The sequence below is a fragment of the Sminthopsis crassicaudata genome, chromosome 2, assembly GCF_048593235.1.
Source record: "Sminthopsis crassicaudata isolate SCR6 chromosome 2, ASM4859323v1, whole genome shotgun sequence".
NCBI lineage: Eukaryota > Metazoa > Chordata > Mammalia > Dasyuromorphia > Dasyuridae > Sminthopsis > Sminthopsis crassicaudata.
In genome coordinates, this window is record NC_133618.1 from 124424756 (window position 1) to 124443487 (window position 18732).

Genomic DNA, 18732 nt, shown 5'->3' on the forward strand with positions numbered 1-18732 from the left:
GAGAAAAATCACTGGATTTGGCAGTTGAGATCACTGGTAACTGCAGAGGAAACATTTTCAATTGAGTGATGAATCAAAAGCCAGACTGCAGAGAGTAAGAAGAAAGGGAAGAAAGGAAATGGAGGCACCAACTGCAGATGTCTTTTTCAGGGTGTTTATTGGAGAATGGCTAGCAGGGACAAGAGACCAAGTGAGTGTTTTTGAGGAATGGGAAAGGGTGTGTGGGTTTGTTTATAGGCAGGAGAGATGTTGCCAGTATATAGGGAGGAACTAAAGATGATAAGGCAATGTGCTGGAGAAGATGGATGAAATGGTCCCTTTTTATGAGTAGTTTGCCTCAGTAACAAGAAGTACTTTCTTTTCCTAGGAGACAGGGGTGAAAGAGGAGATAATTCAATGTACCTGAGCAATGTGAGATAAGGAGGAGGGAAGAAGAGGGAGTTCTTGGTAAGTGATCTAATTTTTTTTTTCAGTGAAATGAGACAAAATTTTTTTAGATGAGAGAGTAGGAAGAAGGGGAGACATAGGAAATTTAGTAGGGATGAAAAGGTTTGATGAGTGAGAAAGAATTATTGGAAAGGTATAAAAGGATTTTCTTGTCATAATGGCAGCTTAGTTGAGATTATGTAACAAATTTGTAGTGGTACGGTATGTATGTATGTATGGAAGATACAGTTCTGTTATTTTTCTTCTATTTCATTCAGGCATTTGAGAAAGAGTAGAAGTAGCAGATGGTGGGAGGATTTGGAGGCCAAGGCTTGGCAGAGCAAGAAGTTCAGGGAAATAGATTTTAGTTCAACATAAGGAAAAGCTTTTTAATAATTATAGTAGCCCCAAAATAGAAAAGACCATCTTGGTACGTAGTAGAGTCCCCAGCACTAATACTTTAAACAAAGGCTGGGTAGTCCTGATGAGATTCAGCTCCCCTCAATTCCCAGTCAAGGAGCCAAAAATGATGAGGTTTGGCACAAGGCAGGAGTTGTGGGAACTCCACAACTGAGGGTCAGTGCAGTTCCTTCGTAAATGAATTTATGAATCCAAAAATTTAAACTGGTAAAAGAAGTTTATTATTAGAACTGAGAAGTCAGCTTTTGCAGGATGACTTCCTTAGTGGCAGGGTCCTAACAGAGAAGTAAAGATCTAGCAGAGAAATCCCAACAGAGAGGTAAATAGGGTCCTGTTAGGAAAATAGATAAGAGAGATAAAGAGGGAGTAATGCTGAAAAGAGAATGTCTTTTCAGTGGGCAGAGGGTTGAAGCTGTGCCAAGGGGAGAGAGTTTCCTTGGCATGATAGGTCCTTTGCAAGGGATTGAGCTGAGGGAAACTTGTTTTATTGGCAGCTCTTGGTGGGGGCTGGGAGCAGTATGAACTGAAATCAGAATAGAGAATCTTCGAATTGAATGAGTGTCCCTGGACTAATCTCCAACTCAATAAGACTTGGATAGAAATCTCCATCTCCAGCTAGGGCTAAGTAGGAGTGATCCTGGACTCAACTACTCCCACCCAGATAATAGAATGAAACCACTTTATCTTGCTTGGGGGGGAAGAGTGGGGGGAGAGTGTCTCTCAAGGGAGAGATTCTCTGAGGGAGTTTCCCAAGCTTTCCCCCCAAAGTCAGAGAGAGAGAGAGAGAGAGAGAGAGAGAGAGAGAGAGAGAGAGAGAGAGAGAGAGAGAGAGAGAGAAGAGTGTGTGTGTGTGTGTGTGTGTGTGTGTTTTGGGGCTCCCCTCATCAGTCCTTTCTTGGAAATGTGATAGAAGGGATTCTTTTTCTGGTAGATTAATCGGTCAGTAAATAGGCATTTATTTATAAATAGACTGCCATGTGCCAGGTACTATGATAAGCCATGGAAACACAAAGAAAAGCAGAAACACAGTGCCTGCTCTGAAAAAGTTCACCTTTTAGTTGGGGAGACAACATACACATTGATGAGGACAAAAATGAGGCTCAAAGGGAAAGATGGTTCAATGCTTCCTTTTCCTCCTAAGTACCAAGGCTGGGTCCATTAGCGAATGAATTCACTACTCAATGCTGTGTTAAAAGTCTTTATTGGTTAGTAAAGGGATAGGCAGGCAATTGGCCTCCAGGGAGAAAGGCCAGACTGCCTGAAAAGGGACTCCACAGCAAAGTGGGGGGAGGGGGGCCACAAGGAAGGGAAAAGCCTAATGCAAGGAATAGAATTTTGGAGATTCATTTTATACGCAATCAAGGTCATAAAACAAGAGGACTTTTCTGCTTCCTTTGGACATAGAGATGTTTGTATATAAAAGAGATTCCTGAGAGACTTGTAAATAAGGCAAGAATTTCTCTTAAGGATGCAAAATTTTGTTAATCATTTGTGTCTCAGGTTATCTCTGTTAACCTCTTCTAAGACAGGAATTTCTCTATTAATCATTTGTGTTTTGGGCTATCTTCTTTTAACCTCTTCACACATAATTAGGGATATAGAAGATACATACAGAGCAGATGAAGGTGATCTGAAATGGAGAAGAGGGTGGGAATCAAGGAATAGCCTCCCCGTTACTTTGATCCAGTTTGTGTGTGTGTGTGTGTGTGTGTGTGTGTGTGTGTGTGTGTGTGTGTGTGTGTGTAATGCTCTTTATCTGAGAGTATCTTCCCTTTGCAGGATCATCAACTTGGTCCCCCTTTCAGGATTCCCATCTGCATTTATTTTTCTTTTCCATCTACATACTCTTTCCTAGTCATATATTCAACTCTCATTTCTCTTAAGATGCATTCCAAATCTACATATCTAAACCAAATTTCTCTTTTGAGCTCCAGTTTTGATAGGGTTTCCAATTTCTTGCTGCACATCTCCATCTGGATTGTCCCACAGGAATCTTGAACTCAGTATGGCTAAAATATAACTCACCTTTCTCCCTGAACTTTTTCTCTTTGCTTTCCAATTTTTGTTTTACCATTCGTCCACCTGCCAGTTTTGAAACCTAGGAGTCATTCTCAAATCTTCACTGTCACTTAAATCTGTCCTCCCTCTTCATATCTAATCACCTGCCCATCTTATTTCTATCTTCATCTATCCCCTTTTTTCCACTTCCATAGCTAGTATTCTAGTTCAAGTCCTTATCAGTTCTTGAGTGGACTGCTTCAGAGCCACCTAATTGGTTTCTTTGCCTTAAACCTTTCTCCTCTCTAATCCATCTTCTATCCAGTGGCTGAATTGATAATCCTAAAGCACATGTTTGAACATGTTGCTTCCTTGCTGAAGAATCTGGGATAAAATACAAGCCCTTCTGTTTGGGATTAAATCTCTTCACCATCTGGCTCCAGTCTACTTTTCTAGGTTTATTATATGTTACTTTCCCATCCCAACCCCCCAACATTTTAGTAATATCTAATTTCAGTACATGCCAATTGATATGAACTATCTTCCCTTGACAGGAAGAAGCCCATCTGGCTATCATCAGATATAACTAATTCTAGTATAGGGTGATTGTGAGGATTAAACTCTTTTATCTCTCCCCTAAACCTCTTTAAACAGCCTTTGAGATATTGATTAGCATATCTTTAGACAAATTTGGGACTTGATCTTCAGGTGCATTCGATCTGGCTCTTTAAACTCCCTGACACTTTCTTTCTCTTTGACCCTCCTTTTGAATTCCCACCAGCCTTTACTTCTCTAGTCTCTTTGAAAAACATCAAGGCTATATATTTCCCCTATAAAGAATCTGCTTATGATGAAGATCTTTGCTAAATTCTTTTCAGGACTAAGCTTATAATGAGGTACTCTGTCTCTCTTCCTTCATAGTACCTTTCCTTTAATAGCATCTTTCTCTTTACTCAAGCTAACTTTGTTTAGTCTAACTATATGCTCTCCCAACTCTATTTCATATTTGTCACTCCTGGTGCCTATTTTACCACCTAGTTTTGTCTGTAACCTCTTAAATCTTTCTTTTGATAAAGAGAATGGTCATTGTGAATTTCGAATTAGGTAATTGCTATTCTGACATCATCAAATAATCTTCTGTTTCCATGTGTTTGCATAGGATGTGTGTGCTCAACTCATGCTTGAAATTTCCCACTGATAGAACTCTTTCTAAGGCTTCCTGATCCCTTCCAGTTCTTAGTTTTCCTCACTCAATTGCTATGCATTTATTTTGCATTTTTCTCATTTGTCTACTACTTGTTTCCTCCCAAGAGAGCATAAACTTCTTGAGGACAAGGACTATTTTATTTCTACTATTGTATTCTAAGTGACTAGCCCTGTACATGGCTCAAAATCATTACTTAATAAATACTTGTTGGATTGAATGGAGTGGTTATTGGATTTAGGAAAGCTTTGAAATTCCAGGGAATCAAGATAAAGTGGTTTCATTCTGTTATCTGGGTGGGACTAGTTGAGTCCAGGACCATTCCTACTTAGCCCAAGCTGGAGATGGAGATTTCTATCCAACTCTATTGAGTTGAAGATTAGTCATTCAATTCCAAGATTCTCTATTCTGATTTCAGCTCAAACTGCTCTCAGCCTCCACCAAGAGTTGCCCATAAAACAAGCTTCCTTCAGCTCATTCCTTGCAGAGGATCTAATCATGCCAAGGAAACTTTCTTTCCCCTTGGCACAGCTTCGACCCTCTGCCCGCTGAAAAGACATTCTCTTTTCAGCATTACTCCTTCTTTATCTCTCTTACCTATTTCCCTAACAGGACCCTATTTACCTCTCTGTTGGGATTTCTCTGCTAGATCTTTATTTCTCTGTTGGGACCCTGCTACTAAGGAAGTCATCCTGCAAAAGCTGATTTCTCAGTTCTAATAATAAACTTCTTTTGCCAGTTTAAAATTTTGGATTCATAAAGAACCTGCACTGATCAGAAGGGGGTCCTCATAACTCCCTGCCCGATGTAAGACCTCATCAAAATCAAAGGCTTAGGGTAATTTTATCTAGACTAACAAGTTTCCTAAAATTAATTATTAGAGAATGCAAGTCTTCTCCTCTGCTGTGTGGTACTTTAGTAATTCAAAATTTATATGATTCCATCCTTATGGTTATCCCCTCTATCTTCATGAATTGCTGTGGCCAAATTCCTCACCTGAATCACAGAATCATATATTTAAAAGCAGAAAGGATCTAAGAGGCAATTTTAGTACAACTCTCCTCCCCCCGACACACACATAGTTTTACATCTGAGATGATAGGGCCAGAGAAATTTACTTGTCCAAGGATACACAGTAATTAGAAAGAATAGGATTCAAACATGTATCCTCTGACTCAAATCCATTATTCCTTCCAATGAAGTGGCCAACCGTTTGTTGCTGAGACTATAGCTAACACTGATGAGGTCCTGGGTAACAGGGCAGCATTGGCAGAGAAAGCCTGAAGTCCTGTTAAGATTCATCCCTGAGTCAAGCGTGGAAGGGCACTGACAGGGATTAGCTGAACCTTATAGGTCCCTTCCCCCACTTCCCACTTCCCAACCCTTGGTGATGGGAAGAATTGGTAACCCCCCTTACTGTATCCAATCAGAAAGCTAAGTTATATCAAACCTCCAAGGTTAAATTTCTCCTAGAAATCTGTCAGGTGAATTTCACATATAAATTCCTAGAAATAAGTCAGTAAGGTAGATAGAGGGTGATCAGTGGTAGAGGCAATGGGGTCAGAACATCCAAAGAATTAGAGAACTGGATGAAGCTGTAAGGTACAAAATCCAGAATAGGAAGAGATAATGACCTATTTATACCTATTATGAGGAATAGATGTTGTGGCTAGTTGAAAGAGCACTGGCTTTGGAACAGGAGGACTTGTGTTTAAATCCTTGTTCTATCACTCTCTTTTTGGCAGCCAAGAACATGTGTGAAGTTACACTGCCTTAAGAGTGGTGTAGTTTCCAGGAATAAGGAGATGACCCAATAGATCAGGACTTCTGAACATTTTTTTCAGTCATATGATTTTTGCTGCTATGGTGAAGTCTATGGACTGTTTTTCAAAATTACATGTATTACCTACCTTCATAACTGAAGATGCTAAATTTTGATTAGTGAAAATGAAGATGTAATTTTTCCCCATGCAACTTCATGAACTCCTCTGACCTCTCTGGGTACATGGACCTCAGGTTAAGACCCCCAGCCACCACATTTTGCACTGGTCAGAACACATTTAGAGTATTGTGATCAATTCTAGGTGTCACAATTTAGTAGGAGGCCAACTAGTGAGGTGAAAAGCCTTCAGCTCATGTCATGAAAATTGACTCAATGAATGGATAAAGAGGGCTGTTTCTTCAAGTATTTTTAGGACTGTCAGATGGAAGGAGACAAATTGTTCTCTTTAGTCCTAAAAGGTGTTATCAGGAGAAAATGTGGTAAAGAAGTGAATTTAGGCTTGAGAAAAGAAAATTTCCTAACAATGACTGACGACCAAAAAAGGAATTCTCTGCCCCATTACAGAGTAAGTTAGCTTTTACTAGCAGGATCTTTAAACAAGGGCTGGATGACTACTTTCTGGATAAGTTCTTGTGGGGATTCCCTTTTGAGTCTGGGTTGGACTAGATGACCACTAAGATCCCCTCCAATTCTGCATGTTTTTGTGACTAAATGGGACCTTGGATAAGACATCTATTACCTTTAGGATTCAGTTTCCTTTTATGTAAAATACCACCTTTGTGTTCTCTGAGGTTCCTCCTGGCACTAAAACCTATTATTCTTGACATCAGGAGGACTGAAAGTGGGGCATATGAGCTGCTTTGTCAAAATCATTGTTTAAGGGTTGGGTGTTGTAAAGATCCAGGGCTGAGAGGAAGCCAAGATTTGTATTTCCTTTCCCCATTTTCTCATCTTTCTTCCCATGATGTCTCTTTCATGTCACCTCCTTCTTTCCTGCCTGTACTTCTATGTACATGTTGTTTCCTTGCATAGATACCTGTTTCTCTTCTTCGTGTGTCTAGAGCTCATCTAACTTTTACGATCCAGCCCAAATATGTTTTTCAGGAAGACGTCCTCACTGTTCCAGACTATAGTTCTTTCTATATCCTCTGTTGTCTTTGTCCACTTGGATATATTTTATTGTACTCCCTCTGGGAAGAGGTAAACAACTTGATGAATACAAGTAGAAGTTAGTGGGTGCTTTGTTTTGACCACTGGTCTCACTGTGTTTGCCACAATGCCCATTGAAAGAAGAGGCCTATCGAGGAGGCTGAGAACATTATGTTTAATATGGTAATATCCATTCATGAGAGAAGAGCACACAAAGTAGTAGTAATCCATAGGCAGGGATACATCCCCTTGGATGAGACACTCAAACACAAGCAAAGTGAGAGGGCTCAGACAGTGAATCCAAAACATTCTCTTGGAAATAGCAGGACAACATTGGTGCTTGGAGATGCAAACCCCCAAACTGTACAAAACCAACCCATAAATATATAGTCATATTATGTATATATAAAATTGCAAAGTAAAAGCCCAAGAGACCAACCATTAATCTGCATGTCATCACTGTTCCAAAAGTGTTGACATGCCGAAGAAAGGCAGGACGGTTTACCAGCGGTAATGCCGAGATACAGGGTGCAAGCGTCTCAGTAGCTGAAGTCGTATGTATGTACATGGAACCCCTACTTTAAACTTCACAATAGTAGCAAAAGGCCAAGCTTAGAGAATATATGTACAAGTGGAGACATTAAATAGCACTTTGAAGCCACGATTGTCAGACACAGACATTTCACTGGAACAGCCCAATAACTATACAGAACACTGTATCCTAGACTTACACTGCTTTACTTAACCACTGCACAGGCAATCCCTGACTTCTGTCCATTTCATTTTTCCTTTCCTTTCTGGTGAGAAGCCAAACACCAAATCTGAGCAGTTACCAGGGAGGGATAGAGCAACCCGCAAAGAGAAAACAAAGTCATTCTTTGGGTGGGATTGGAGACCGGATTGAGCATGAGGTGTGGCGTGGGGAGGACCCTGGGAATTTGTTTCATCTGCTGAGAGTCCTAGTAAAGATGTTGCCTCTTATTCCCATGGCCCTCTTGAGCACTAATCCACTTGCTGCAATCCCATCAGTTTCACTTTAATAGAGAACCCTCTAAAAGCTATCTATACAAGGTAGTTCCCTCTGAGGAGTTGGGAGTTTGGGATTGTAATGGAGATATAACCTTTCTCTTTCTCTTCCTAGCAGTTCCATCTGTTTCTAGATCTGGAGAGAAATTTAAGGGTTTAGCCAAATGAAAACTAGCCTTTGTTAATTGCTCTCAAGATAAGGTCTATAGAGGGGAGAATTGTCAGATAATGGGGCAATAAGAAAATGCTTGTGCTCTTCCCTCCCTCTAGGTGAAATGCTATTTCCATTTACCTCAGTGCTCACTCTGATTCCATCATTATCATCTAAGGGGCAGTGTGCTAAGGCGGAAAAATCCCTGGCTCTGGAGTTCAAGGAATTGGGTAGAAATCCCAGAAATCTGCTTATTCATGTGAGCTCAGACAAATCACTTCTCTGTTATGACACCCAGTTTCCTCATCTATAAAATGAGGGTTTTTGAAGGTGATCTTAGGGGTTCTTTCCAGTTTTAATAGCCAATCACAATTTTTCTAATATTTTTCAAGGCTGACCATCAAATAGAAAATGTAATATTTATGGTCCTTAAAGTGGTAGTAATTAGCCCACTTTGGGATTCTACAGGCCAAGCAAGGACAGAAGAGTCTTAAACTTGTTTTCGTATCCCAGGGATTTGTCTGGCTAGTTTCCCTCCATTATGCTATTATAGTTTAATTTTTCCCCATTTTTTTGGTTTTTAAATCTTCCTGAAATTACTGAGTCTGAATCATAGCTGTGAAGCTGGAAGGGACCCCAGAGGCCATTTAATCCAACCCTTTCATTTTCTAACTGGGGAAACTGAGGTCCAAAAAATTCCATGACTTGCCAAGGTCTGTAGATGAGCTATTTTCACTTTGCCTTCCCTTTGGTAAATATATTTCAAGCTTGGGAATGCCAGTTATTCAAACAGAAGCTTAAAAGTGATTAGTGTTCCAAGTGCTGGATTTTGCATTTCTAATCTTTTATGTGTGTATATGACATTTTCTCATTACAGTTCATAAAAACAATGGGGTCATATTACATGAACATTTCTTATTACATGGATTTAAAGAGCTAAACCATATACCTAAAAACATAGCAACTCCATACTGGAAAAGCTTAGTCATTTCTGCTCCATTCAGTTTAACCCAACAATTATTTATTAAGGGTCTACTATGTGATGAGAGGCAGCATGGTGTAATTTAGGGAACCCAGCCTAAGAACTAGGAAGGCATGATTCAAGTCTTCCTTCTGGCACATACTGGCCATGTTATCCAGGGCAATGGACTTAACCTTTTAGTGCTTTAAGAATAAAAGTTGGGAAGAAGGTGCTGACATATTAGGGAAGGGAATTTCTTCTCTGTAAATCTCTTATATTAATGAAAGCTCAGATCTGTTGCATATATGAGGTAAATGCTATTCCTGTCTCCAAAATGATCTTTACAAACTATTATTTTCAAAGCATATAGCTTGCTCCAAATCAGATGCCCCATTAGGTTTCTTTATGAATGGTTAAATTGTGAGATACTTTTCGCTCTTCCCGTGCCCTCCCTCTTACCCTTTACCCTCTTGGTGAGAAGTGAGAGCTTTGGAGCAAAGCTTTCAGAGAATGTGACTTTTAAAGAAAACTTTTAAAAAATCCTTTCTTTCCCTGCCCCCTCCCCCTATTCAGGAACAAACAGATACACATTTCCTCACTGTTATTCAAGTGAGCTCTCCTGAAAGGAGAATCCCAGATCTCCAAGATCACTTAGAAGAAAATGCTGACAGTTCCTTTCTACACTGAATAGGAGGAGGGTGGGTTGCCTAAAAATTTCCCCATTGATTGCTGGGTATTTGTGTCCTCCACATGAGATGACAACAGAGCTGAAGGCAATTCATTTATGCTACAACTCTGCTTTTGTAACCATTTCTTTATCCTGGCACAAATAACTGCAATCTAATATATAATTGCTCCAATAATTACTGGGTTATTTTGGAATAATTACATCATTATTTATGCTTCACATATTGTATAGCACAAGTGTTACTGTGCACAGATGTAAACTTATAAATGAATAACTGGTGAGCAGATATCATATAATTACAGAGCAACTCCATGCTTATTAGTTTTCTATTAAGTCAAGTGTTTCCTTTCAAAATACTCAAAACAGTGAAGAGAGTTACCTCATCAGTTTTCAAATTGTGGTGGTGGAGAATTTAGACACATTATTTACAGGTTTCTAGTTCTACTATAAATTGTGTGACCCTTCTCTGGGACTCAGTTCCTCCTCTGTAAAAGGTAAGGCTTGGGGGGTGTAGCTACACAAATTGTGGTGTATGCATGTTATGGAATATGATCACAGTACTGCTAGTTAAAGGACTTTAAATGGTTACATATGAGTATAATGTTGTATTTGGCTTGGAGCTACAGCAGAAAAGAAGCATATTCAGAAATGACAACCTTAGCATGCAAACTGTATGCTGCATATGTCCCTAGGCAAGTTTGTAATTAGAATCTTATCTGGAATTTTTGACTTTCCAAAACTACAAATGCTTTTTGCTAGCTCTCTGAGCTTGGACAAGTCAAAGAATTTTTCTGAACCCCAATTTCCTTATCTGGAAAACAGGAATAATAATACTGCCCTACTTAGCTCATAAAATTTTTGTGAATCAAATTAATGTAATTTTAAATCAAAACACTATATAGATGTCTTATATTAAAAATTATTCTCAAAAAAACAAAATGTTTCTCCCTCTCGCACATGCGCTCGTCCATGCACACACACACACACACACACACACATAAACACACAGCCATTTCACCTGAACAGACAAACCTTATGATGGCCTATTCTAATGCTTGGATGGAGGGTCACCTCTGAGTTTTAGAAAGATGGAGGAAGCAACTTTGTAATTGGGGGAACTTTTTGAATCAGAAGATCTCGGTTTAAATCTCCACTCTGCCTCTTCCTCCGTGATCATGAGAAATTCCTTAATTACTCAAGACCTCAAATGCTTCATCTTTTATCTCTCAAATTAGGATAGAGAATTCTAAGATCCCTTTCAGCTCCAAGTTTATGTTCCTAGTTGATCCTTATGTTGATGGAGTACTTGATTTGAACTTAAATATAATCTATGGCAAAACAAATTGTTCACAAAGTTGGAGCTTGTTAAAATCATATTTTTATTCTTTCCAGTATCTCCCAAAATTATTTAAATGTATTAATTTGACTCTTATAGCAGAGGATTTTTTTTTTTCAATTGAATTTGAGAGAGAGAATGATGAAAGGTATATGTGGAGAGAGAGAAAGCTACAATGTACATATTTTGATTATGATAGCCATAAGGCTCCAGAGAGCCTCAAAATTAGATTAGGAAATAGAGCTGGAAGTTGGAGAGGGAAATCAGTGTCTGCTTACTCACTTGTAGTTAACTGGGCACACCTACTACCAGAGCTATAGCTATCACTAAATGCTACCTTCAATTAAACTTCCTTTTAAAAATATAGGGACAGGTCAGGGATCATGGATTTAAAGATGAAAGGGACTAGAAAGATCACCTAGTCAACTCCTGAGGAAACTGAGGCCTGGGGGCATTGAGTGATATATCACTCAAGCAGTAAGTAGATGAGCTAGAATTTGAATGTACATCTTCTAATTCCATATTCGGAACTCTTTCTGTAGACAAAATGACCCTCCGTTATTGACCAAAGGATAGAATCAAAATAGTAGAGAAGCAACTTAGAGAAGACATTGCCTTTCCTCTTGAAGTCTCCATGGTATAGTGGATACAACATTAGGTCTAGAGTCAAGAGATTTTTGTTCAAATATTGTCTCTGATGCTTAATATCTATGTGACTGAGAGCAAGCTCCATATTTTCTTTGGGTACCATTGTCTTTCTGTATAAAGTGGCAGTTAAATCAGATGACTCCTGAGCTTTATTCCAGTTCCACGCTGTGGTGACTGCTTCTATGCTCAGCCAGATATTCTCTGAAACTAGCCATGATTTCAGCTTGATCTCAGAATGTTTTTTTTTTTTCATTTTTTCCTATCTCATATATTGATAACATTTTAAAACTAATCATGGATTCTCCTATGAATTCTTTTCAGTTATTTCTACTCTCATCTTTATTTAGAAGTAAAGGAAAAAAAACAACTATCCTATCTATACCTTTTCCATTGGGCAAATTAAAAAGTTATTTGAAAAGATACTTCAATGATTTTTGTGTTATGTCCAAATAGAACAGGAAATCATTGTATTAACCTTCAACTTTGGTGACATCTTCCTCTGTCTCTTCACTAAAACTAAGTAGAATTGGGTAGAGAAAAGAACATGTGGATTTGAGGTAGAAAACCTGATTTCAAGTTCTCATTCTGCCACTAAGTAACTCTGTAAGTAACTAGTCACATTGTATGGACTTTGGGAATTAAAGCTGGTATATTTGCTTACAAGTGCCTCTGCTACTATTTTTAAAAAGAAAAGAAATGGAGTTGGCTCAATTTAGTTTGGAGCTGAGAAAGCCTAGATGATTTGTGGTTGCTACCCACAAATATTTCAAAAAGCTATCCTTTGTGAAGGAAGAATTAGATTTGTTTTGATTGGCCCCCAGACTTGCACAATGAAGAACAAAGGGAGAGAATTACAGAGGTATATGTAAAGAAGACATTGAATTGATAAATTATTTGAGTTGTTCAAAAGAGGAATGAGGTTATTTTGGGGATAAGTGCCCCAATAATGCAGATCATCAAAGAAAGCTTAAAGATCATTTGTTAGAGACATCATGGAGGTGGTTCTGTAAAGGTGTGGTTTAAGACTGGATGATCTCTGAAGTGCTGAGACTCCATGATTATGATTCTCAGGACAGAAATGTTAGTTCTCATCTCTAACTATAGACATACAGATCAAAGGGCATAAATTTGTTTCTTTACTCCATTACCCTTAGCATTACTTTCTTTCCTCATGCTAATAAAATAAATATTAATGTCTACAGTTAGTGTGAAATCTTTTTTAAAAGTGGTAATCAACAAAAATGTTTTGAAAAGCATGACCTACTCAATAGATGTTTTTGAATCTGAAAGGACTTGTCCTGAAGAAATAGCATTGAGGAGTCTAGGTTCCTAGTGTTATTAAGGGCTTTGATTTTTATACAGTCACTAAAAAAACCAAAATTGCATTTTCTTACTCAGGCTCCCTACTCTCTACTACCTAAGTTAGCAAAGAAGCCCTTGCTGCTCACTTGAACACAACTGCATTTTATTGTCATCATTAGCACCTTTTTCATTAATTCATGGTGAGTTTCAGTTAAAGTTTTTATACTTCATTTCCTATTCTTATTAAACAGAGGAGAGTAACAATCAATAGTGATTCTAAACCAACAATAGTACTTGGTACTAAAAAGTCTGGGTCACAATAGAAAAGATTTCTATTAAATATCACTGCCTAGACAGGAAAATAGTACACCTGTTTTATAGAACTTTAAAGTTAGTGTTGGTATTAAAACAAACAACTTTGCAGCTTTTACCAGTCCTGCAATGGATTAATGATATAGGCTGTTTTGTTTTGTTTTGTTGTGTTGTGTTTAGAAATAGTGGGGAGATTCAACCATTTCCCCAGAAGTGGCCTAAGCTGCCTGGCTTTAAGTGACTTTTGGAGCTTTCCATCTCCGCTGGATTCAGAGTAATTTCTCTCAGACCTAGTGATAAACCAAGGGAGCCACAAGTAGCTTACAAAATGGAAGGTCACTGATTCTAGTCTGATAAATAAAGAGTCCTGATTTTAAGAGAAATGATTTTTAACCAGCAGGGTTTAATCTCCAAGGGGAGCATGACAACTAAACATTGATGAGAGAAGATAGCAGCTGTCTTTTGTATAGGACACCAAAGAGATAATACATCTTACCTCATTTTGTGAAATCCAAAATCAAGCAGAGGTCCTAGGCTTCCTCCATCTCTACCTTAGCTAAGAAAGAGAATGATGGGACATCTCCATCCTGCTCTCTACTTTTGTTAAATGTGGTTTCAACCTCCAGAGTTTTAAAAGTACAAGAAATTATGACCTTTTCTTATTAATGAAACCAAAATAATATTCTTTGGTTGTTGAGTTGTTGATGCTTAGCTTTCAGTCCCACTTGTCTTTCCTGAATTCAGAAATCTTTTCCACTCATTTCTGCCAACTCTTGTCAGGGTATGTGCTTTTGGTCTCTGTCTGTCTGTCTGTCTGTCTGTCTGTCTTTCTCTGTCTCTGTCTCTCTCTGTCTCTCCGTCTCTGTCTCTGTCTCTGTCTCTCTCTCTCTCTCTCTCTCTCTCTCTCTCTCTCTCTCTCTCTCTCTCTCTCTCTCTCACACACACACACACACACACACACACACACAGACACACATTATGAAAAGAGAGGTTTTTCTTAGAGCTCAGGATCTCAGGATCTAATAGCCAGGGCAGTACAGACTGAACAATGAGCCCTGATGAACAAAAAAGTGAAAATTAGCATTTGCTTTAGGTTGCAGGAAAGTGTGTTTAGGTCCTCAAGCAGAGGTGATAGGAACCCCAAATGAAAAAAGACAAAATGATTTCTGTTAGCTACAGCTATATCAGCAGGAAACTAGGTTCCTGAGAGAAAGAGTAGATTATGAGCTAGGAAAGCTCTCTTCCCCTCACATTTAGCTTGAGAGTGTGAGAGGCTGAGAGCCATTCCTGGCCTCCAGCCTTTGGCTCAGTATTGGCGGGCACCATTCTAACAAAGGCAGCTTGCAGCTAGGCAGCATTGCCATAGTGGAAAGAAGACCTGGGTTCTAGTCCTGGCTCTGCTACTAACTAATATGTGACTCTGGACAAGCCACTCTCCCCGATGAGCCTCAGTTTTCTCCTCTGTCAACTGAAAGGATGATATCAGATGAATTCTAAGGTCTCTTCCAGCTGTCCAAGTCTACATCTTACTCTATCCTTCCATGGCTCTGTACTTTCAGAGACAGAGACAGGGGGAGGGAAGGGGCAGGAAAGAAGAAGCAGCAAGTGGGAGCCTGAGGGTGGGAAAATCAGGATTCCACTTTCTCCTTCTTTTTGCTTTTCTTCAGAAAGGATGGGGTTCGGAATTTCTTTTTCTTCTTGGATGGGGACTTAGAGGGTGAGCCTTCTGGGGACATGGGACCACTGGTGACTGACTCAGTTTTTTCCTTGGAGGCATCCACATCTGTGTCAGTATTGGTAGTCATCTGACTCATTCCTTTGCTCAGAACTTCTTCTACTGTCTGGTCTTCTTCTTTTCCATTGACCACTACCCCTTCCGGCATGGTCTTTTCAGATTCATTGGCAGCTTTACTTGTTTCGGTCTTCTTAGCACCTTCAAAAAATAAAGAGACATGAGCCATGAGATTTCACTTCATTCACTCCACTATGGTGACCACAACACCTGCTGGGTGATAAGATTCAAGTGCAATTTGGCATTCACCCCTGGTTTCCAAAGCACCCTACAGCCTCATGGGCAGCCTCACAGCCCAGGGTGATTGTCTCAGAAGTGATATTGAGAAATGGGGAAGGCCATACTCCAGGCCACAATTTCTTGCATTTTTATAAAAAGGGGATGGGGATGGTAGACCTGGCCATTATTATTCTGGAGCAAGAGAAAAGGCAAACTGGCTTGCAGGGTGCTTAGGATCAAAGGAGCCACATCTCAAGGCCGCTGGCCATGTATCCTATCCAGGTGAGAGAGTCCCTGAGAGAGAAACCATTTTTAATTCTTATCAACAAATTTATATATTCCAGCCTAGAACAGCCAGTAATGTTGGTATCTATGTCAGTAGGTGGCAGGGGACCATGCAGGTGATAGTTTTGATCCAAACCAGGACCAGCCCAATCTGTGTCATTCTCTGCCTAATTCAGGGCCTTTCCCACCAAGAAAAGAGGGAATGGATATAAGTGGAGCTACAGGAAAAGGGAGGGCGCTGCCATGCATGCTCGAAAAAAAGCAGCCCAGGAAAGAGATGAAAGGATCAGAAGGGACAATTCAGTGGCAAGAGTTCCATTTAATGAATTTTAAAATGTGCAAATTATATTTGTGTGAAAGGTTCTGCCTCTCTAGGGGCTGAAACAACTTTCTAGGAGAAAAGATAAATAGCTAGAGAGTAGACAGTGGCAAGTTTGCCTCAAATGGATTTTCCAATTCTTATTAAAAAGCATTAGAGAACACAGGTCACACTGTCTTTAAAACAACAGATAAACATTGATTAAGTATTCACTGTGAGAAGAATGCTGTGCTAGGTGGTAAGGATGAGTATAAATCAAATTTAGATAAAATATGATCCCTGCCCTTATACAGGTTAAATTCTGGTTGGGATATAGACTCCAAATAGACAAGTGTAACAGACTATAGACCATAAGAAATACATTAGATAGGTGAAGGAAGAGGGATATGTTCTTTACTGAAAAGATGAAGGAAAAACTTTCTGTTGGGCATGCCATTTGAGTTGAGCTTTTTTTGGATGGGATTGATCCCCTAGGATTGTCAACAGGTTGAAAGGGAAAGGAAAGTTTGCCAGTCATAGAAAACAGCATGAGTAAATGCACAGTGCAGGGAGAAAACATGGCATATTTGAAGAAGAGAGGTGATGTCCACTTTAGCTAATGCACAGAGTCCAGAAAGCGAGGAGAATGCAGAGTAAAATAGCAAGGATTAGGGACAGACCAGGTGGGCATCTGCTCAAGGTATAAGGTCAAAGGGGACATCGGAGATCATTCAGTGAAAACCCAAATTTTACAAATAAAGGAAATAAGACTCAGAGAGGTCTTCCCTTCAACCCCCACCTCCTGTCCCTTCCATGATGAGTTTGCTTTTCTGCTTTAGAAGAGTGCTTTTATACATGCCCTCCATTCATCCCCTCAATTTCAGTAGCAAATGGCCCCCTCTGTCATCTTGTTTTCTCTAATCTTTAATCTCTATCATTCCTTCCCTGCTGCTAAAAAAAAAAAAATCTCTATATCCTGCTATAGATAGCTTTGTTGTATTACATTTCCTTTTCACAGCTAAATCCTTGAAAAAGCTAGTTCCAGATAGTCTTATATTTCTTCCTTTTCCATTCATCCTAGATGAGTTCTTAGCATTTTTTGTATGTCATGGACACTTTTGGCAGTCTGGAGAAGTTCATGGAATCTTCAGAATAATGTTTTTAAATGGATAACACAAAATACATAGAATTACAAAGGAAACCAATTATATTTAAGTATAGTTATCAAAATATTTTTTAAAAATTCATGGATCCCAGGTTAAGAATCTCTGTTCTATAGTTTGATTTTCTACCTCATCAATTCAAGTGAAATTGCTCTCTCCAAAGTTGCCATTGGTACTCTAATTGCCAAATAGAAAGGCTTCTTTCCTATCATTTTTTATTTTTCTACAGCATTTGCCACTGTTGATACTCCTAAATACTATCTCCTCTTTGGGTTGCCATGATTGAAGGCTCTTTTGATTTTCTTATGGAGCCTCCTTTGCTGGATTTTTATGCCAGGTATTTCCCAAGGTTCTATTTTGAACCCTTTTTTCTATATTCCATATATTGGCTATCTCATCTCCCTCCCATGGGTGTGTATCTCCTTTCAGATGATTCCCAAATCTATTAGTACTCTCTAACTTTTCCTTGTAAGATCCAGTCCTGTTATTTTAATAACTTCAAACTGGTTGTCTCATAGGCATCTCAAACTTAAAACTCATCTTTTCCCCACTCTCTTTTGAACTTCCTATTTCTGGAATCTCCCTTTTACCTACCCAGTTGCAACTCTGATGTCATCCTCAACTACTATCTCTCTCCTTATCCACTTGGGTGACAAATCTTGTAATTTTCTTTTCTCCCTCGGTTCTTGAATATACCCTCTTCTTTATGAATACAACCACAGCTCTACTTTGGGTTTTCATCCTCTCTTGCCTGAACAATTGCAACATTTTCTAATTGGCTTCTTGGTTTCAGATCTCTTCTCCCTCTAATCTTTTCTTCCCTCACCTTCTAAAAATGGAAAGTTTTTCTAAAGTATAAGTCTAACTATCTCCCACTCACCCACCTGCTTACTCAATAAACCCTATGTGTCTCTGTTACTTCCAATGATCAAAATTATCATCCTTTGTTAAAGCTCTTTATACCTTGGCTTTCTCTTACTTTTCCAATCTTATAATTTACTCCCTTCGACACATACTATGAACCAGTCAGACTGGCTTTCTTGCTGTTTTTTGCACAGGACACTCAACCTCTTATCTCCGTCTTGGAATCCTTGGTTCCTTTTGTTGTTATTTGTCCTTCATTCTTGAAGAGTACCATAACATGAGGGAAGTGATGCTATGTCATGGGGACAGGCAATTAGAATGCTCAGTGTCTGGAGACAGTATTTTTTGAAGAATAGTTAGAATAGAGTCAGGAGTCGGGAAGGATTTTACATTTAATATTAGAGATTATAGGGAGTCAAAGATTTTTATAGAATAGGGGAATGGGATGGTCAAATCTACACTTTAGAAAGAGTACTATGATAGCTGAATGAATAATCACTTGGGGCAGTGATTATTTTGATTATTGAGATAATCTAGGTATGAGGTGATGAAGGCTGTACCAGGAAGTTTGCAATGTCAGAGCAGAGATGAGAAATGTTACAAAGGTTAAATAAACAGGTCCTGGGGACAGAATAGATATGGCAGTGAGAGTGAGAAATTAAGGATGATAGCTAGGTTGTAAGCCTCAGTGAAAGATTGTAATATCG

At 39.1% G+C, this 18732-nt stretch overlaps 1 protein-coding gene across 5 annotated transcripts in view; it reads right to left on the reverse strand.

Moving 5' to 3' along the window:
* Positions 1-7133: 7133 nt before the first annotated feature.
* Positions 7134-18732, reverse strand: part of ADD2 (adducin 2) — a 170298-nt gene continuing 158699 nt past the window's right edge. For all 5 annotated transcript variants that reach the window (XM_074287198.1, XM_074287201.1, XM_074287200.1 and 2 more), the window contains one exon: positions 7134-15337. In XM_074287198.1, coding sequence (XP_074143299.1) covers positions 15033-15337 — 305 coding nt within the window. In that variant the 3' untranslated portion in view covers positions 7134-15032. The remainder of the gene's footprint in view (positions 15338-18732) is intronic.